Raw genomic sequence first — 21,627 nt, forward strand, 5'->3', positions numbered from 1 at the left:
CATTTTATTTTATATTTTTATATTAAATATGATATATATATATATATATATATATATATATATATATATATATATATATATATATATATATATATATATATATATATATATATATATATGGAAAAGAAAAAAAAATTAAGGATTAAGATACATATTTGAAAAAACTTTAGGAGGGCCAAAAGTAATATTCAAAAAATACAGTGCCAAAATACCTAAAAAAAAAAATCATTTCCTAATCTTGGGGGGTCAACAGCCCCCAACCCCTTGTAAGTTCCACCTATGACTATAGGCTCAATCTCATATAATATCGTGCCTCATTAGTATAGGTCACAAACTCGGCTCATGTATATTTTCGAGTTTCGGGTTTGTATCGAGCCTCAATACTGTAGAACTATAATGAATAATTTTTCTTAATGAAAAACAAGTGATAAACAATTGAATCTAATCCAAAGAAATCCAAAATTATCTTTACAAGTTATTAGAAAAACTAAGAACATAACGGGAAGAAATAAAAAAAAATTCTTATCCTTTATTATTGGAAATATTTATATTCTCAAATTTCGGTGATAAATTTCAGTAATTAAGTTTGGATGGATATATTGCATTTAATTCCTATTTTATCCATTGTTACCGCCACCACTGAATTCCTTTCATTTTTTACTTTTTTCTTTATTTGTAAAATAAAATAACTTTATACGGTTATACAATTGTAAGTTGTAACTTGAATGTTGAGTAATATCATTAAAATAATAAATAGATTATATATTTTATTATTAACCTAACTAGCATTTTTCCCCGTGCGATGCACGGGATATTATTTGAAAAGTGAAAAAAATAATAAATTTAATATATAATAAGAAAATATAGTGCATAGTAAAATTTAATAATGTAGTATTATTTATATTATATATAACATTAGTTTTTTTTAAATATTGCATATCAAGATTTATAATTCAAATATATAGATTAAGATTTAACAAATCGAATTTCTATCTTTATCTCTTAAGATTTGAGATATATTGATGAAAAATAGGAGATTGATAATTGTCGAAATTATAATAAAAAAATTAGTATAAAAATATATTAAAAATAAATAATTACAGAAACACCATTAGGGTTTTTTAGATTTTATATATATATTTTAATACCAAAGATTAAGAATATCAATTGTTGTGTTTGAAATATATAATGACTGTATATACTCATGCGATGCACGGATAACATTTTCAAATGAAAATGTTAATTAGTTTAATACATTATAATAACAATTATAATAAAATTTATTAATGATATCGATAACAACATCAACATTTATACATATTTAATAATATAAACTCATTAAGAAAAACTATATAAACTTAATGGTGAATCATTAAATAAATGAAGCATATTTTTTATTAGAAAAAATAGGTTGAAAAATAATAATAATAATCAAAAAAATATAGATGTAGTGGATAAGGCTGAAAAATAATGATAATAATTTAAAAAATATAGATGTAGTGAATTATGATTGTGTTAGCCGAAATTTGGTGTTAAAATAATTAGAAAAAAATTGCTGCAAAATAGGAAATAAAAAAATATATTTACACAAATTAATTTATTTTTACAAATATTTCTTAGGTTACCTTAGCGTGTCTTTCTTTTATATATAAGATAGGTCGGACGTTACTCAAGTTGTAGTAAAATGACGCAAATTCGGCCGAACTCGGCTGAACTCACTAAAAATTAAACTTGACACAAATATAAGTGGTGCTAGGACGGAGATTGCAAAACCGCCCTATTCATATTTACGTAATATTAGTAATGTTCAATAATACTCCCTCTGTTCCATAATAACTGTCTCTTTTTTAAAATATTTTTGTTCCATATTATCTGTCACTTTACATTTCCAATACTGCATTAAATGCATTTTTTCCTATTTTAACCTTATTAATTCAACTATAAATATTAACTCTCTCCTATCACATCATTAAATAATCAAGGTTATTTTAGTCTTTCTAATGTATTTTACCTAAAATCAAGACACATTTATTAAGTTTCTTAATACTTGTGCAAAGCCAAAAACGACAGTTAATATGGAACGGAGGGAGTATCTGTTAAAAAACATGAAAAGATTCCATTTATAGTAATATTTTCCGAGTTCTGACCCACAAACCAATTGACCACGAAAAGTGAATTACACATCTACCCTCAGTGGTCCCCTCGTAATTACAACGACATGTCGACATCCACTAGGATTTTCCTTTTTATTTATTTATTTATTATTATTTATTTGAATTAACATCCACTAGGAGTCAAGTTGCAGGATTTAACTAAAGAAAGAAATTCCAATTCCCCAATTCATCACTTTCTTTCTTTTTTTGAAACTATTTATTTACGCGGGTTTATCAAATCCCCAATTCTTGGGGAATAAGTCAAATCGGAGGAAACTCAATCCCGCACACACAAAAGTGTGTACTGTGTGCTCCGATGGCGATGGCTGGTTTGTACAGGCGTATTTTGCCTTCTCCTCCGGCAATTGATTTTGCTTCTTCCGAAGGCAAGGTAATTATTCCCATCGTCTTCTTCTTCTTCTTCTTCTTCTTCTTCTTCTTCTTCTTTATTTATTATTATTTCGGTGATTTGCTTTTGGTATATTTTTTATTTTCAAAATTTCTGATTTTTTTGGGGGCAGGGGTTGGATCGTGGGGGGTAAGTAAGTTTCTTGGCTGCTGTATTTTTTTAAAATAAATAATTCAGTTATTCTGCTTGAGATGTTTCTTCTTTGTATATCATATTGTTGAGATTACTTAATATGCCGTGGTTTTCTGTTAGCAGAAATTGGTTATTGTTACTATTCATTTCTATTAGCTCGAGAAATTAAGCCGCTCATCGCATAAACGGATTAATAATTAGCACTTAGCATGGGGGGTCTTGTTGTAGATTAAAATTGTTTATGGAAACTGTTTTTTTTTTCAGTTCATTGATGTTTTTATTTTGTTGTCTGACACGGCAGAAACTGTTCACTGAGGCCATTCACAATGGAACCATGGAAGGATTTTTCAAGCTGATCTCTTATTTCCAGACACAATCTGAGCCTGCTTACTGCGGTTTGGCTAGCCTTTCGATGGTTTTGAATGCCCTTGCTATCGACCCTGGTAGAAAATGGAAAGGTTATTGAAGTTAACACTTTCATTTATGAATGCTTTAGCTAGTAGTTTAAACACTTCCATTGATATTTCAAGAGACATTGCCGAGCACTATGTTAAACTACCTTGGAGAGTTCTCTTTGTGTGTGAACGTGAAGTTCTGGGAATGTCCATTAGCTTATTATGTTAGCTTTACTCATTGCATCTCCTTCATTATTTTGTATCTCGTTAATTTTTAATTAGGACTTGAGTTGATTTGTGAGTTGTGTCGGAAGTAGTGATTTAGTATCCCAATTTGACTGTGAAATTCAAAATAGCCCATTGACTGTGAGATTTTGAAATTTATTGTCGGAAGAATGTCAAAGTTGGGGTAAAAAAGAGTTTATTTGTATATTGTTTTTAGTCAAGTTTGTGTTTCAATTTTCATGCATTCATCAAAATTTAACTCTTAATTTCGTGAATCTTACTTGTGTTGAGAACTATGGAATACTTAAATCCTTTCGAATTCCAATTTATTTGAACGAGTAAATTCGTCCTGCAAAGATTTAATTTTCTGATTAGAAGGATGTGAAACTCCAACCTTTTTAGACATGTTTGACGGTTTTGCAATAAACTAGGAAAAGGAGTAGGGGCAGAGGAGGGGTTTGGTGCATGTCGTGTATTGCATAGTTCGTTATTTTGTTAATAAGTTTTTGTAACCAAATTTATTTTCATTTTTTGAGCTTCTTAATATGGAATTCACTTTTGTTTTTCCCAAACTATGTTTCTCTATCACGAGCTTATTGAAATTAAATACAGGTCCTTGGAGATGGTTTGATGAAAATATGTTAGATTGCTGTGAGCCTCTGGAAAAGGTTAAGGATAAAGGTATTCCATTTGGAAAAGTTGTATGCTTGGCGCACTGTGCTGGAGCTAATGTTGAAGCTTTTCGCACAAATCAGAGTACCATAGAGGATTTCCGGAAATATGTCATGGCGTGTTCCTCTTCAGATGACTGCCATGTGATCTCATCATATAACAGAGGAACATTTTACCAGGTTGAGACCTATTTTTTCTTTCTTGCTCGTACAATCATTTTCTTTAAGACTGTGTTTTCTTTGATTGTCCCAGTGATATACGATTCATCTGTCTATTCATCTGTTTGATATAAGTAAAACTCTACTAGAAGTGTTTCGAGCTTTTCGTGTTTCCACTCTTCATCTTGCTAAAAGGAATACCGAATATGTCATGGAACAACCACCATAGAATTTTTCTCCTTTGATTTACTTTTTCTACTTTTCCATTAAAAATATCAATAGAGGTGGTAGTGTTTCCCGATTCCCTGTGTTGTAGGACACGTTGCTTGGTTTAGAGGATAAAAGATGTATGAAAAACAGAAAAAAAGTATCCTAGTATGTGGTGTTACACTCTTGGGTTCATATCGTATCTGCGTCTTGTAGTTGTTAGTTTAGCTTATTCTGATTAATAAATTAAGCAGCAATGAGAACATTTGTAATCACTCTACCATCTTGCAGAGCTTCATTCTCAGGAAAACATGAGGTTATTCATGAAGTTTCTAACTTTTATTTTTCCTTTGGCATTCATTTCTGAATTTTGACTCACTTGATATGCTTTTGGCATAGATGTCTAACTTTCTGATCCTCTTTCGATTTGTCAATCTTCGAAATTGGGAGTTTTGTTTGAATTTACTATTCTAAACTACATTCTGTTTCTGATAGCTATGTAAATGATATATCTCTTTCTGGTTCCCCCTTTATCCAGTGTTGATGAATTGAATGATATACGTAACAGACAGGAACAGGTCATTTTTCACCTATTGGTGGATATCATGCCGAAGGGGATATGGCACTGATTCTAGATGTTGCAAGGTTTAAATATCCTCCTCACTGGGTTCCGCTTGGTCTTCTTTGGGAAGCTATGGATACTGTTGACGAATCAACTGGACTACACCGAGGGTATGTACACCTTCATTTCTTTGTGCTCCTCTGATTCTGTGATTATCTATGATTGCCTCTGATTATTATATTCATTTTATTTATTAAATCAAGTCACCATCTTATCGGTAATTCCTTGTGTTTATCTTTGTAAGAGGCCAAAGCTGCATACACAGACATGCCTAAACATTTGCTTCTAAAGTAAATAATTTTCTAATAACAAGCTTTTCTGGACTATTTAAAAGTCCATAATATATGTATTGGTATGAGTGATGCCAATTCTTCTTTCTATGTACTGTTGTGATGATAGGATATCCTTGTGTTGTAATTTATTTTGCTGAGGTAAGCCTTGATCTTACTGGAAGCTTATTTTGAAATAAGATATCTTTACGTCTGTATATCTGTGTAGGCAATGTTTTGAAGTGGAGAAAACATTATATTTTTGTTGTTGAAGATGCACGTGCTTCCTAATTTTTATTTACAATGGTCGTTGTAATTTTCAGGTTCATGCTCGTGTCTAGGCGCCAGAGAGCACCAGCCTTGCTTTACACCCTGGTACGGTCAATATTATTATGGTTTATTCCTTTACAGGGAGTGATTAGGATAATGACATAAACTACCCTTGAGATTTTGTCTTTTACAAAAGATCTATCTAAGTCTAGGTACTGCAAAGGTCACACTGACTTTTTTTTCATTCATATGAACAATTAATCCGTATCTTATTGCTTCTAAATACATGGTATTAAGTGTTTGGTCACGTGCAACTGATTTTACCCAGCAACTCCATTTCATTGACACCCTGGTACTGTTTGACAGAGCTGCAAACATGAGAGTTGGATCACAACTGCAAAATATCTGATGGACGACGTTCCAACGCTATTAAGTTCAGACGATATGAAGAATGTCGAGAACGTATTATCAGCCGTCTTCACATCCCTGCCCTCTGATTTTGCAGAGTTCATCAAGTGGGTGGCTGAGATTCGTAGAAAAGAAGACGGTGATCAAGTTTTAAGCGAAGAAGAGAAAGGAAGGCTTACCAGCAAGGTAAAAACTCAAAAAACTCAAAAAAAGAAAAACCTTTAATCTAGATTTTCCGTGCACATCTATTCTTGTCTCTCAACCAAAAGTGTTTGTTGAAATTTTTCAGGAGGACGTGTTGAAACAAGTGCAAGAAACTGGGCTTTACAAGCACGTGACTGATATTTTATCTTCAGAAAAATTTGTTTGCCAGGTTAAACAAACATCGGGTGACCGAGATAGTTTGTCTAATATAGCTGCTAGTGTATGCTGCCAAGGGGCGGGAATTTTGACCGGGAAATCTGGCTTGTCGGATAGGTTTTGCTGTAGGGAAACATGCGTGAGATGTTATAGAGCTATGAATGGGGACAAGCCTGTTACAGTAGTTTCTGGAACAGTGGTCAATGGTAATGGAGAGCAAGGAGTTGACATGTTAGTCCCTGTATCTCAAACAGAGCTTAGCTGCTGCATTTCTGGCTCGTGCGGTATGCACCCGGCTAGCAATGACATATTGACCGCACTTTTACTGGCATTGCCCTCACAGACATGGTCCGGTATTAAAGACGAAAAGGTTTTGGAGGCAATTTCTGGCTTAGTTTCGACAGATGCACTTCCTCCATTACTTCAGGAAGAGGTATGCATGCATGCATATTTATTTTCACAAAACTTCATGATCGTAGTTGACTTTATTTTCTCGATTATTATAACTCAGTTTTTTTACTTTTTTTTTTTTTTATGGATGTGGTCAGATTTTGCATTTGCGAGGCCAACTACTTATGCTCAAGAGATGCAAAGATAACAAGGTAGAAGATGATTTAGGTGCTCCCCTAATTTAACTATTTTTTTTCCTTCAGTTGAATACTGTTGTGGTCGTGTACTTATCGAAGTTTTTATAAATGTCTTATGGAATACAAGTTCTCAATGAACGAGAACATTTTTTAAGGCGACACAGAGCAAAACATTTCCTTTCCATGTTATAGGTTTCACATGAAGTCATTTCCTTAGGCAAGACTTTTCCGAACAATGAAGGAATGTTCTTCCAGCGATTGAGTTCCTATTCAAAACAGAATTCGAAAAATTCTCGTGTAATAACTTCTTGTTCTATCAACGTACTGTCATTGCCTCACCGTGGAGTCTTCTCTCCGGGAATCATCGGACCTTGTAAGGAAAACAATTCTAGGATTGCATATCCGAAAAGCAGTTCTATGATTGCATGTCCGAGAAGTGCATTATATAACAAGCAGAGTATGTGCTTAAGGATACCACGCTGTTCGAAATTAATAATTTAATTTCGACTTCTTGAGTCGAGGGGTGGGGGGTGTGGTGGGGTGTTAGTATATACAATACACATACATGATTCTTGGTCCTCAAATATGTTGTTTATATTGATTAGTTGAGTACATCATTGCGAGTGGAAACTTTTGCCCCTTTTTTATGGTAATCAATAAGACTTTAAACTTGCGAAAATTGTATTTATTTACATCTTCTAGATGCTAGCTATACTTGATGACCCATTGTTGGGTAGTTTTCTACATTTCGTTTACACACAAACACACACACACACATGTACATAAATGCATGTGTGGAGAAAAATATGATGGATTCATACACATGATATAATTCACTGAAGTTCACCGAGTATAAAAACCATAAATTGCCCATGGGGATAGAAGGCGAACTCGAACGAAACCAAAATGCTGTACGACTCTAAACCAACAATTTAATGAAGTATTCTCCATGAATGAATGGAGGCTGATTGAAACAAAAGTTGAGATTGTTTTCTTTATATGAAATCAAGAACAATTTAAATTTTCTCCATGTAACAATGGAGATTATCAGCTTCTTTCTGCTGAAACTCTCTAACTTTGCGTCTCAACTGACGATAAACAAATGAGACTTTATCCCAAAAAATAAAATCAAGGGGAAAAAGGATTGGCCGAAAGGCAGTTTAGACCAAAAATAGACGATAACATGTTTAGCTAGCTGAGGCTTTAACTGCTTTCTCAGCTGCATCATCCAGATCTTCAGCAGTAATCAACGTCAAACCACTTTCCTGTTATCACCAAAAAATTCCGAACGATTTATCACCTTGTTATAAGATTAGATATCAAATAAAATTTTCCTCTGAAATTCAGATTCACCTTCAGAATCCTCTTTCCTTGGTCAACGTTTGTGCCTTCAAGACGAACAACCACAGGTACTTTGAGTTGAACCTTAAACACGAGTCCAATAAAGTTTTAATTAGGGCAGGCTCTTATCAAATGCAGAAACTACGAATATTTCAGTAACTGTTAGTTAATAATAAAAAAACGAAAAGGAGAGGAAGAAAGAAGGAAAATATGTGGACAAAGTTGTGCATCATAATTTTTAGCTTCACTGTCATGGTTTAGATTTTACAGAAACTTGTAACATTAAAATGAGAGAATAACTCGAATTTAATGAAGAATTGGCTGTGCATGGGAAGTGGAGTCACATTTTTATAATAAAGGAAGAAGAAAAAACGCTCAATAAACCCCAATCAATGCAGACATCGCATACCTGTTTAGCAGCATTAACAATCCCAGCGGCTATTACATCACACTTCATTATTCCACCAAAAATATTCACAAGAATAGCCTTCACTTTCTCATCTGAAGTCAAAATCTTGAAAGCCTCCACAACCTGTAACCATATTCAGCTACGTATAAACACAACAAATACTCCAACATAAACGATAGAGAAGGCAAGCATGAAGCTCTGTTGTAATAAAGAAGTTATCTATACTCTCATGATAACGAGAGTAGTGTATTAAACCATAGATGTCAACCATAACGCGACAACATCATGAAGAAAAACAAAAGTCAAGAGTTACCTGGCCTTCAGAAGCATTTCCACCAACATCAAGAAAATTGGCCGGAGTTCCTCCATGTAACTTAATTATATCCATCGTAGCCATGGCCAATCCAGCACCATTCACCATACAACCAATTTCTCCATCTAAACCAATATAGTTTAAGTCGGCCTTTGCTGCAGTAACCTGAAAATGTTTAGAAAATGCAATATTAAAAGAAGTAAACACTTGATATATCAATTTGGAACTCAAGTATATCAATGGCCATTTACCTCACGAGGATCTTCTTGTGTTGGATCCCGAAGAGCAAATATTTCTTTTTGCCGGAATGCAGCATTGTCATCAAAGTTGAACTTTGCATCAGCTGCTACCAACTGATTATCAGATGTCTCAGCAATTGGATTGATCTGTAAAAACATTAAAACCATAGTAAGATGCAATAAGAGTTTATGCAGAGGTGGATTTTAATTGTAGAAACCTGTAAACTAATCACGCAATCACCTCCAACATTGTGCAGTCACATTTGCAGAAAAGTTCATATAATTTCTTCACTTGTTCCATGCAAGAATTTCTATCAGCCACCTTAGGAGACAACCCATCAACTACCTTGGCAGCATCCTCATCGGTAATCCCAGTAAAAACATCAATAGGTACCTGGGCTCAGGAAACAATGAAATATTTGAACCCTGAATCAGATTCCGAAAGAAAGTTTCCAGCATCAAAAGCAAGATATCAGGCTATCAGCATATAAAAATTGTTACCTTTACAATCAATTCTGGGTGTTTCTCAGCAAGATCTTCAATACTGGTTCCTCCAGTTTTACAAGCAATGATAAGCTGCAAAATGTTCGAAGTAAATTAAGTGCCAGCAGAAAAGATACATTCATTAATAAATGCATAGATCCAATTCTGTTGCAAAAGCTCATGGTAGCTTAGTAATAGATGATGATATTCCGCAAATTACTAATATGTAGGGACTTTGATTGGCAACTTATTATCTTATACTTTACCCAGTGACTGACTGCAAAGCACTATTCAAACACAAATATTATGAGGAAAGGTTTAATAATTTAATTTACATGAATCCACGTGCCATCAATTTTCAAGATAACTAATTTTATGGCCCAATTCTGTTTGGCAAAAATCCTGTCTAGTGAGTCATGATAACAATCTTTTCAGCCAGGCGAAGTAGATAGGTTTTGGTCTCGACTTACTAAAAGAATCACATCAGACAAAGAACTCCATATAGCACATCATAAATCAGTACATTGGAAACATAGCAAAACTTAATCAGTTGCATATATATGCCATAAATAGCTCTTATCGCAATTCATTAGTCAGGGCTTATTCTGCAAATTCATCATAGAAGAGCAAAACATTGGAAAAGCCTCGTATGTGTTTTTTTTTATTTCTTTTGCAACTGTAGAATCATGGTCAAACATCAAACAGCTTCAAGAAAGGTCACCATTAAAGTCATTTATAAAAAAAGGTCTCCCAATAAATAAGTCCATGTTTAAGGAATTTTGTTATACTAAGGAAAACATAGGCAAATTTGTGTCAGATAAATCTTACTAGTTCATGTAAAGACGAAAGGCTGCAATGTGATTATTTCAAGAAAAAACATGATCCAATTATTGAATACGTAATTCTTGCATTGTTCACTTGGTATAAGTTAAATGAAAACACAATAATTTCACACAAGATAAATGTTAACAATACACAGCAGAATTATCTGAGGCTACATGATGGGATAGCAAATCAGATACAGTCACCATATCGGCCATGATACAAGTAATGAGCGATTCTAGACAAAATTCATCAAATAGCGCAAGCCATATATGCTCATGATACATGCCACATTTGAATTCAAATAAAATGAAAACTTTGGTCAACTATCAAAATTCTGTAGAATGCACATTAGTTAATAATCTTTAGGAACTTACAGGACCAGCAGATTTGCGATCAAGAGTAATTGCAAAGTACATCTCATTGACAAGCGACATCTTCTCACACAAATAAACCTGCAACCATAATACCATGAACCTATCAATACAATGAAGCGCTAGAACATGACACAAAGGATATGAGAAACAAAGAATATATGCAACAACGCCAAACGATTTACTTGTCTCACATATTTTACGAATAAATATCAAATATTATCCAAGCACTAAGCAGAAAATGGATCCAATAACTTATGGGAGATGGGGCTAGCGAATTTATGTTTAACATGTATTGGAAGCATACAAGTCTAGTTGCTAAAGGCACCTATTTAAAACATTTTAGAGACGGTAATCTTTACATACACTAACATATCAGCAAGTCTTAGGAGGAAAAAGTAATAGCAAAAGTGACTTAATTTCAAGTATGGTTACTCAGTTAAAAAGTCTTAACTACCATAATTCTTTCGACAATTTGTTCCTCTTTTGTTCTTGAAGAAGATCAAAATACTAGTTCAAAGTAGATACAATAATTAACAGGAAAGAAAATTTGCCATTATTAGTGAAGGAACTTGAACTACAATCATTTATATTCACAGTAATGTAAGCCAATCCTCATATTTAATGATGAGAAGAACATCAAACACCAATAGGGGATTTAAAATCACATCTCAGCATGAAATACATATGTGGAGCACAAGTGATTGCCATCCCACTAATATGATGATTTTGCATGTCGGGCAAGACTGTCTAAGCCTATTTGTTGCAAACATAATAAATAATCAATTCCAAACCTTGCTGACAACTTTTCCTTGGGGCCCAGTTTGTTTGGTAACAAGTATCTGTCCAAGCATTTTACCTGTAACAACAAAAATAAAACATTAAAAATTACATCAGTTCTTTCACGGATAAAAAAATGAGAAAAAAATGCGCTGCCGTTGAGTTAAAATTCTTCTCCCGTCCACAAGCCATTACATATTTCAAGTAAAAACCAGGTTCTTAAATGCATCATTATGAAAATGCATAAGGTTGCCAATCGTACCAGCTATATCCTCAACCTGATCAGCCTTCACAATGTGTACACCGCCTTGGAGACCAGTCTTGAACGTACCAAGCCCTCGTCCACCAGCAAGGATTTGTGACTTCACCACCACCTGCATCATGAGAATCCTAAGTCTTTGCCCCACCAAAAAGAAATTCTAATAACAAATTAACTTTCTTAAAAAAAAAAAAAATTAACAAATTAACTACATATTACGAATGTTTTGCCTGAATTATTACCTCACTCTGGTTGACGAATTGATCTTGCAACGCCTTCTTGACTTCATCAAGAGAACCAACAACCACACCTCTTGGAACATTGATTCCATGCTTGCCCATTAATTCAGCCCCCTTGCATTAATAGACAGTTTACACATGTGTTGAATTAGAAGCAATTCTCATCCAATTTTTTTTTTTTTTTTAAATTATCACATTTATAAAATGATCTGGAGTAAAACAAATAAATGAATTAGATCAGATTACAATTTTGAATAGAATCCACTGCGGAATCAAAATATGCAAATGTAAGATATGATTCTAAGGTTGCTTAGGATACACGACCCACACGCGTATATATGCCTCAAAATATTCATGTGTATGATCGAATACCTGATACTCGTGGATGTTGAGGCGGCGGAGCTGTTGCTGCTGCCATTTTCCGGCGACGGAAAGAGAGCGACCGGCGAGCTTTCCCAGCAATCCTCTCACCATTTTCTTTCTTCAGAATCCTTTTGACCTAGATCGAACTGCGATAAAAACTGTAGGCAGAGAGCGGTAAAAGCGGATGCGCCGGAGGAAAGAGAGTGAGCAACGTCGGAGAAGAAAGAGCAGACCCTAATTACGCTTCAATTTTTGTTTTTCTACTTTTCAAACCTTATTTTCCACTTCCATAGATGTGATGGTTTTACTATTTTATCCTTTTCTTTTCTGCTGATTTTGTCCTCTTTTTATTTAGTGTAAATTGCATTTAACCCCACATGATTTGAGCTTTTTGCACATGATTCCTTTGTACTTTTAATATAAGCACATAACCCCCTCTATGGTATTTCATTTGGTAAATAATCATGATCATTAGGAATAATTTTTTTTTGATAGTAGAAGGAGGTTATGTGCTTATATTGCTATATTAAAAGTACAAGTGGGTAATGTGCACAAAGTTCAAACGACAAGAGTAAGTGTTATTTGACATTTTTGTTTATTTAGGGGTTTTAAAGCGTAAATCTCTTTTGCTAGTTTCATACACGGTTCAGTCCCCAATACGATACTTTAGACATTGAACTCCCCTTTTTTAAGTTTCGTTTACAGTTAGCTCCATGCATGCCCTAAAATGTCTTGAATGACCTTAACTTTATATCAGATTATGACTACACTTCATTTTCATTAAAAAAACGTTACTAGTCATAAAAATGTGCTCTAACGAAACACGTTGCAATACTTATTTACTTATTTCCCTCAAAACGATTTTCAATGTTTTTTTCGTGAAACAAAGTTTTCCAAAGATGGTTCGAACAAACATTTTTGAAAAAACGTGTTTGACAATATTTTCGGACATCAACAACTTTATATTTGTATTCTTTTGTTTTGAAATCACTATAAGTCACAACGTTCTGTATTCTCGCGATAGCAACTTTATATTTGTTTCTATTGCGTACCCTATTTTTAAGGTTCGATTTCTTGTTCTTAACAAATTTTAAACTTGTTGAAAATTAGTTAGACCACAATTTTAAAACCTAACATTACAGTAAAATTTATTCTTTCGTTGTTGGAGTTTGATAATTCCTTTTTTTTCTTCAATTCGCACGATTTGAAGGAATTTTGCAGTGGGGTACTGTATTTCAACAATTTGGTATGTTGGTAGAGATTTATTTGTTCTGGTTCATTCAATATTTCATTTCTAGAGTATGAGTGTTTATATTTTTTGGCCGTAATGAATGCATTTACATAGCACTGTATAATTTTGCAAGTTGTTCTAATAGTATGAGTGTTATTTGATATTTTTAATGTGTGTAGAGTACAATACTTTTACTGATTCTTTACTATCGCGTTGTTGTTAACTAAAATCATATACGAACGAAGACAACATCGTGTTTTGTTTGTTGCTGGCACTTGCTGCAGAGATGGAACCCAAGAAGGAAACTTCTAAATACTCGATTCTCGCCATATTGCTTCACAAAAGTAATGCATTCTATTAAGCAAAAGATGGGGGCTCTGCAGTTTAATGCCCTAAAGTCAAATATGTTTAAGTACTTCCTTAACATGCCAAAATTGGGTCATAGTTTACCAAGGTGTAATATCTGTTGAAAAGATATCTTCAAGAATCAAACGAGTTCGTATTTGGGGAAGATTAAAAAAACATAGTACGGGTCTCATTTTCTCGGAGGAGTTTTAGATAATGCTGGAATTGCACCACGAGGGGCACTATGTTGACATAAATTTGATGAATGAATCTTCGTCCACTATTAGTCACCTATGTAGTGGAGCAATCTCAGGCTCCGAACATAACAAAATTGCTAAAGAGTTGGACAAATATACAGGAGATAATGATTGCGTGGATGACTTTTGTAGGTTATACACACCGTGTGTTTGTAATTGTCTTTATTCCAAATCCTAGCAAGACATGTCCGAAGTTTGTATTACAAGGTCAAATGGAGCCGGAAGTTAAGTTCCACACGATCGGAATAGTTTCGTCTGATTTTGGGTAAATTAGTACTCCCTTTCCTATTAACGAAGACTCTCAGAGCAAGCACATACTTTTCGCTCTCCAAGAGGGCTCTGAGTATCGGCTCAAGCTAACATTCTCCGTTCTTCATAACATCGTTTCTGGCTTGGCTTACACGAATACTGTTTGGAAGGGCGGGATTCAAGGTTTGTAATCCAATTTTCGAATTTTGTTTATAAGAAATGAAAACATTGATGATTCTAGTCGTCGAAATTTTGTTACGACGTATTTCAAGAAATGTTTGATGATGTAAACATGTGTTCGTTCTTATGTTAAAGGAAACCATGACTGATGATGAGAGTTTGTGGCGGTGCTTAACGATTATTGTCTAGTATGACCAATTAATAAGTCGAACAAGGTTCACATTTTCTTTTTTCCCATCACACTTTCATTTGGTTTGGGATTGCAGTCGATCAAAACAGAGGGATGTTAGGAACTTTTGTTCCTCAACGAGAACCGTATGTACACACCTTAGAGGAAGAGACCGCTCCGTCTGGGGTGCTTGCACGAAGTGTCTACACAGCTATACTAAAGGTGTTTATTTTTTGCGTTTAATTGATTTATTTTTTATTTGTTCGCTTTAAATGGAAACGTAGTATTCGTTTGTTCTAAATGGAGAAATGAATTATTAATAATTAGTCCAATCCTATCGTTGTTTTAGTTTGTGTTAATGTCACTTGCGCAGTTAGAGGACGATGACAAAAAGCGCCACATGGAGCTAAATTACTCGTTCGAGATACGAAAGAGACGCTAGCCTACTCTCACATACTTAGTAGTTGTTTCTCCATATGTTTTTACATGCGAAGGAAAGGAACAGTTTATTTTCTTCTAAATGTATCCGTTGCTTGTTTTATGCATGAGACATCGGTCGATCTTTAAAACTGAAATATATGGATTTATTCACGTGCTAGCTTTAGAATATGAATTACTACTGTGGGCAAGGTTTCCATCGTCCCCGTATTCTTTGAAGAGATACAAGAATATGATATCAGCCAAGTAATACACGTATGAGCTGAACAACTTATCGTAAATCTCAAGGGAAACTGTGAAATTACACCGATTAATTTGTGTTGAATAAGATTATATTATATGATGAACTAGAGTGTTTGCTATGCAAAATACGATCGTCAAAATTTACCAAGTCACTCACTGAATTAAGAAGTCAAAAGCGCTTCCTCTTCCTCTTCGAGTCTTTTCAACCATTTCAATCCAAGGTTGCAACCTGCAGTGGCAGCAATTTCAAACTGTTCTCTTGCCAGCTCAATTGGGGTGTACTCCGGGCTTTCAATGTTCTTCCTCGATTTTCTCTTCGGAAATGCTTTCTGATTGAATTTGGTTAATGATTCTGGAAGTTCAACACCTAAGACAATTTATAATGGAAATGTTAAAAAACTGATGAGTGAACAAGGAACCTTAACAATGATTATGAGCCACACACACACACACACACACACACACACACACACACACACACACATATATATATATATATATATATATATATATATATATATATATATATATATATATATACGATTCTACATCAAGATTTATCCACGTCGGCCCCAATTTGTAGGAAGTAACAATCACAAACCAAAAGATCCAAAATAGTTCGACTCCTTTCGCCAAATTTTGCCCGCGATAGGATAAGGTGCAATCATATTTATAACTAACAAGCCATCACTAAAATTCCTAAACCAACATATATAAACTTCCAAATTGCCCGAAAATATTGAAAACAACGGATCACAGTCTTCCATGGGAAACAAAAAAAAACTAACCTTTAAGAAGCAGAGATCCATAAGCTATGGCAGCACCTGCATGGCCCTGCATGAAATCAAGGCGAGGAAGTAAATTTAACGCAGAGTTTCTCAATATAAAAATAACTCTTAGTTCCAAAAGAATCAGTCAAAAAACGTAACCTTGTTTCTTGAAAACGAAAAGCAGTGAAATTTCGATAAATCACAGGCTTACCTTCTCAGATGCCCTATGGAAACACCATATTGCAGAGGGAATATCTTTGTTCACACATTCCCCGGTCAAATATACCGCTCCTAAGAGGTAGAGAGCACCGGGATGCAACTAGAACATGAATAGTTCTGTTAAGGTTTCACAACATTTGTCCCAACAAGACAGTAAGAATGCATGAAAACACGTTCTTCTATGCATATCTTGTACAGAATAGATTACCTGGTCAACTGCCTTCTCCAGATAATAGAATGCTTGCTGATCAGATTGCACATAACCATTCTGAAAATATATAAAACAAAAATATCAAGAGAAGACAAATTCATCTCTTCCGATCGAGATAAAGAACGGAACACAAATGTTAGTATGGTCATGAAATTTTATACCCTCAACTGTAGTTGCGAATAAAGTTAACATTTCTACTAAGGAAAGATATTCAAATTATTAATTTAAAAGATTTTACACTAACGTCTTTCCAAGCTCAGTATCTTTCCGTACAACCAAGCTTCAGGTGACATTTTTATACGTCCTAGGAAATTCAAAGGGAAGATGATGCAGTGTGAAAATAGACCAAGTAGTATGACTAATCAATATACTTGAAAGTTGAAACACGGACACAGCCTATAAGTAACATTGCAGATGAAATTCCTGCCACTTTAGAAATCTTGGAGCTCCCAGACAGGAAAAAAAGGTTAAGTTACGACGGTTAACCTGAGAATTTATATTCCTCATAATCTGAAAAACAGGCAACCAGAAGTCTATAAGCTCAATATAGGCAACTTCTTGAGAACTCGTAAACGTTTTGAATTGACAGGCCATATCTAGGGAAACAATTATCTTCAGGTCAAGAGCTTCTCGTAGGAAAGAAAGACAAGCTTTGGATTGGATAGGACATAATATGTATTAGCCAGATAATCTTGCCAAATTTGGATATTTATGGATACATAATATAGTTTTGAAACCGCGTATGGTCTTATACCGTTCAAGGGATCATTTATATATCTATTTGTGCAGCAAAAGATATATTAGCGTCAGTTTATACTCTCAATTGAAGATTTTGGATTGAAACTCTCATTTAAACAGACATGAGCCAATAAAGTAGTGCAAAACATAGGTAATTCAATGAAGGCAAGAGGTCCACTAAGTTTCTTGAACTTATACGGTATGAACCTTGATTAATTTCTAGACTGGAGCTGTGGTTTCAAACTGCATAAAATCCCTTACCGCACTATTCTTCTCCTCTTATTCGAGAACTAGTCTAGTAAAAAGAATATCAACAGCAATTAAGAAGTTAATATTTTTGGTTTATTACAAAAGTCTAACCTCAGCTCTTAGGTTGCAACCGAGTTCATACTGTGCCTCCGGATCACCCATCTCAGCAGCTTCCACTAGCAAAGCAGCCCCACTGTTATGAAAATTAAGCGTAGATGAATGTATCGAGTTCAGAAAAGCACTGAATAATACTGAAAAAAATACATTTCTGCCAAATCACAACCAAAGTCCAAAAACATATTCCAGCAAACATATTTTAGCAGATGACAGAGAGATAATCAAGGCGAAGTATGAAAGATAGTATCAGTTGAAGATGAAAAAGAAAAGAGACATAAAATACACGCAAAGACGCACACAATGTAAGGGGAAACAGTACGTGACAATTAAACCCTGCTACAAAGATCTAGTTAAAACAGTCATGTTCCTTACACAGCTTTATTTGCACCAGGGACATGGTACTTGAGATGCAATTTGGATAGCCAATATCTAGCATGAGTATTCGAGTTGTCAGCTTCAAGCGCCAACTCAAAAAATTCTTTCGCTTTCTGAAAACATGAACCAAAAGAAAGTGTTACCTGATGAATAGGTTTCAATTTGTTTCAACTAAAGCAAGATTTCCTTTTAAATATACTACCACAATCCCACCAAATATGAGGTGAGCATTATATCCAATAGCCCCCATCTTAGTTTCAAGAAACGTTTCAATAAACGTAACACAGAATAATCAATAATGCTTCCACACAGGATAAGAATATATATTTGATTTCTCCTTTCATATTTAAGCATGAACATTACCCTAAGTGGACCGAGGAGACGCTTGTCTTTAAGTTCGCAATAGTCAATAACTCTATCAACTTCCTTCAAAGTGCTAAAACCTTTGGCTACAAACTCCATTGCCATCTTATTCCTACTATGCATTCCTCGCTGCGATAGGAAGCAAAGGAAAGGCGTGTAAGAACAGAACAAGAAAAAGATCTAACAAAGTCATGAAAGCGTATTGAAATATAAATAGGACATATTTCAATTAAAAAAAAAAAGATAATATTTGGACTATAATAAACGAACTCACCCATGTAATAAACTGGGAAAAAGCAGCATCGACAGTGCTTTTCTTAACAGCTGTATTCTGCAAGAATGCTCTTACCATTTCTCTCCCTATCTGTGTCGAAACTACACCTAAGCACCTAAAACAAAAGAAAATGAAAATATGTATTACTTCTGTACTATGAAGCAGTGGATAAAGAAGGCTTCCTTTCTGATGTTTATAAATCCAGAGAAAACAAAATGGACATGCTAATCCACAAGCAACAAAAGTGATTACATAATTTCCATTTGCACATGATTATTGGGTAATAAATCTATCAAACCAGGTTGGATTATGATCGATATGGGTAAACTTATATCTGCTCTTTGATGGTAATATTAGATTTTGGAAGGACCTAATCTGGTAAAATAAACGACACTTCCATTACATTGCACACAGCTAACTTCCTTCAATTAATTGACAATTTTAGAACTACCACACAGCTTGTACATCAAAAAATTGAATAGCAACATAATTCGGATTTTATGGCGATTGAACTCGAATCCAAGAAACTGAGAATCCAAAAAGTATGCGATAATTTTCGACAGGAATTTTACCGTTGAAATCTAAGAATAACAGAGAAAAAAGGTGGAAGAATTGGAAAGGAGGAGGTATGGGTTTGGTCTAGCTAGTTGAGGACATCATTCATGGACTTTATTAGCTTACTTCACATTTCCCATGGACATGTGTTGAATTCACAAAAAGTTCAGGGAGTGTTATTTCCTAGACATGGAATCAAAGTACTGAATCAACGGCAATCGTGCTGAAACTGCCTTATTCTTGGTTCTCTTTTGATACACAAGTCACAACCGATTCTTCTAATTGGGAATCATGCAAATCATTCAGAACAATATATTAACACTTGCTTGTATAAAGTTACGGAACTAATACTGTATGTTGACTCCAATTACAGACCAGTGCATACACATAATCCCAACGTAAATATTTGATTCCAGCCACCATGTGGTTTAAATGACAGCATTCTTAATTGCAGAAAACAAGTCAGTAAACTGACTATATAACAAGCTTTCTCACTTTTTATATCTTCTACAGAAACGCAATGAACAAAATATACATACACAAATCAGCATATGCAGACACCTTAAAAGTTCAAATATATCACGTTTCATAAATATGAATGCAATTATAAGAAAAATCACTAATTTCTTATTCCGAACATTAAATCTAATGGTATAAACTCCAGTATCTAATGCAGTAGCTTCTCCAACTAAAATAGCTCAATTAGTGAAACCAATTACATCACTAGTTTTTTTTACCAATAACCTGATATACTGATTTTGAATCAGGATACATTTAATTTACCAGTATCATCAACAATAAACCAAAATAAATTATTTTAGCATATCTTCATTTTTGTACCATCCTACTTATTCTAACACAAAAAGGAGTGAAAATGGAGATGAAGGGAGGATTTGCAGAAACAGAATTATCTCCATTAATCATGAAAATGGCAAAAACGTAGACGTATAAATTATTAATGAAACTAAGCTTAGATCACAATAAAAAAAAATGGCACAGTAAAAAAATTGGGACCCTACCTTTACTATATGCCGCCGCCGCCGCCGCCGCTGAACAGCTGGCGGTGAGGATTCAGGAGGATGAAATTTGGGGTGTAAAACAGAGAGCCGAGAGCTGATGCCTGAGAGATGTTAGTGTCGGTAATTGCGTGCACTTTGAAGAAGAGGAGAAATGTGTGGTTTAATCGGAAAAATTACAGTTTTGGTTCCTATATTATACATCTTTTCGATTTTGGTCTTTGCCATGAAATTGATCCTCAAATAACCAGTTTTTTTACATTTTCAATCGGATTTTTGGCACTTTGCACCCTTGCATTACACTTTTTGGCACTTTGCACCCTTAAATTATAAAATTGGCAGATTGCACCCTTTATACATAAATTGTTTGGCACTTTGCACCCCAAATCACTTTTTCCTTAGAAAAATTACCTGCAACTTGCTGAAAACCTGAAAGATGGACAAATTTGTAATTCTCTAATTATCTATCCATCTTCCCCCAATTCTTAATCGTCGTTCCACCATTTTTACCTTTTGTCTTTTTAATCAAAAAATCCTAAATTCTTCTTACCCTAATATGTAAATTCTGAACTAAAACTCAAGAATGATCGGAATTCATAGACAAGAGTCCGATAACACACCTTTAGAAGATCAAGTTTTACTCCATTGTAATGCTATTTTTTTAATCATTTTTCAAATTCAGGCTATTCAATGGGAGCACAAAATTCCTCCCATCATGAAATTAATAGGCTCAACCTCTCTGCCACCAAATAAACCTTCCAGTAGTCTTATTTTGTCATTTGACTATTCAAAAAAAAAATTGAGGGCTCGACCTAAAATTTCCAGTTACATTATTTTACAAACTCAAAAGAAAAAAAAGTTAATTTACTATTAATATTTTGTCTTTTGTACTAATTTATTACTGATAGAAATGGCTAAAAAGATTTTATGACTTTCTATTAAAGGGATGAAAGATAATAATATTGGAAGGGTGATTAACAAATTGGGGAAAAAGGATAAATAATAAGAAAATTATGAATTTATCCATTTTTCAAGGTTTCCAACAAGTTGCAGGTAAGTTTTCTAAGCCAAAAGTGATTTGGGGTGCAAAATGCCAAACAATTTATGTTTAAAGGGTACAGTCTGCCAATTTTGCAATT

The 21,627-nt window shown here is 34.1% G+C and overlaps 3 protein-coding genes and 1 pseudogene across 8 annotated transcripts; 2 read left to right on the forward strand and 2 right to left on the reverse strand.

The window, feature by feature from the left end:
• The first annotated feature begins 2,274 nt into the window (after positions 1 to 2,274).
• Positions 2,275 to 7,546, forward strand: LOC105950186 (phytochelatin synthase 1 (PCS1)). 5 transcript variants are annotated; one of them, XM_012973519.2, is made up of 9 exons: positions 2,275 to 2,544; positions 2,996 to 3,152; positions 3,927 to 4,165; positions 4,920 to 5,083; positions 5,566 to 5,617; positions 5,879 to 6,106; positions 6,210 to 6,713; positions 6,829 to 6,898; positions 7,060 to 7,546. In XM_012973519.2, the coding sequence occupies exons 1-9, from the start codon at positions 2,470 to 2,472 to the stop codon at positions 7,068 to 7,070; spliced, it is 1,500 nt and encodes a 499-aa protein (XP_012828973.1). In that variant the 5' UTR covers positions 2,275 to 2,469; the 3' UTR covers positions 7,071 to 7,546. The 5 variants fall into 5 exon arrangements, with proteins under 5 accessions (XP_012828973.1, XP_012828971.1, XP_088670764.1 ...); XM_012973517.2 differs by having other exon boundaries at positions 6,829 to 6,882; XM_088814638.1 differs by having other exon boundaries at positions 6,995 to 7,205.
• Positions 7,547 to 7,835: 289 nt separating this feature from the next.
• Positions 7,836 to 12,845, reverse strand: LOC105950187 (ATP citrate lyase (ACL) family protein). Its single transcript, XM_012973520.2, has 12 exons — positions 12,499 to 12,845; positions 12,130 to 12,240; positions 11,891 to 12,002; positions 11,643 to 11,707; positions 10,852 to 10,929; positions 9,671 to 9,745; positions 9,411 to 9,563; positions 9,182 to 9,316; positions 8,931 to 9,095; positions 8,618 to 8,740; positions 8,221 to 8,292; positions 7,836 to 8,132 (listed from the first exon to the last, which is right to left on the reverse strand). The coding sequence occupies exons 1-12, from the start codon at positions 12,598 to 12,600 to the stop codon at positions 8,055 to 8,057; spliced, it is 1,269 nt and encodes a 422-aa protein (XP_012828974.1). The 5' UTR covers positions 12,601 to 12,845; the 3' UTR covers positions 7,836 to 8,054.
• Positions 12,846 to 14,233: 1,388 nt separating this feature from the next.
• LOC105950120 (rho GDP-dissociation inhibitor 1-like) lies at positions 14,234 to 15,511 on the forward strand (annotated as a pseudogene). Its single transcript, XR_016029672.1, has 3 exons — positions 14,234 to 14,754; positions 15,018 to 15,142; positions 15,294 to 15,511. The product of XR_016029672.1 is annotated as a rho GDP-dissociation inhibitor 1-like (transcript).
• LOC105950246 (binding protein) lies at positions 15,483 to 20,648 on the reverse strand. The gene is made up of 9 exons (XM_012973597.2): positions 20,492 to 20,648; positions 18,918 to 19,032; positions 18,644 to 18,772; positions 18,278 to 18,393; positions 17,900 to 17,981; positions 16,799 to 16,858; positions 16,583 to 16,690; positions 16,390 to 16,435; positions 15,483 to 15,968 (listed from the first exon to the last, which is right to left on the reverse strand). The coding sequence occupies exons 2-9, from the start codon at positions 18,993 to 18,995 to the stop codon at positions 15,763 to 15,765; spliced, it is 825 nt and encodes a 274-aa protein (XP_012829051.1). The 5' UTR covers positions 18,996 to 19,032; positions 20,492 to 20,648; the 3' UTR covers positions 15,483 to 15,762.
• Positions 20,649 to 21,627: the final 979 nt, after the last annotated feature.

This window comes from Erythranthe guttata, chromosome 14, assembly GCF_056151865.1.
Source record: "Erythranthe guttata isolate IM_541 chromosome 14, IM_541, whole genome shotgun sequence".
NCBI classification, from domain to species: Eukaryota; Viridiplantae; Streptophyta; class Magnoliopsida; order Lamiales; family Phrymaceae; genus Erythranthe; species Erythranthe guttata.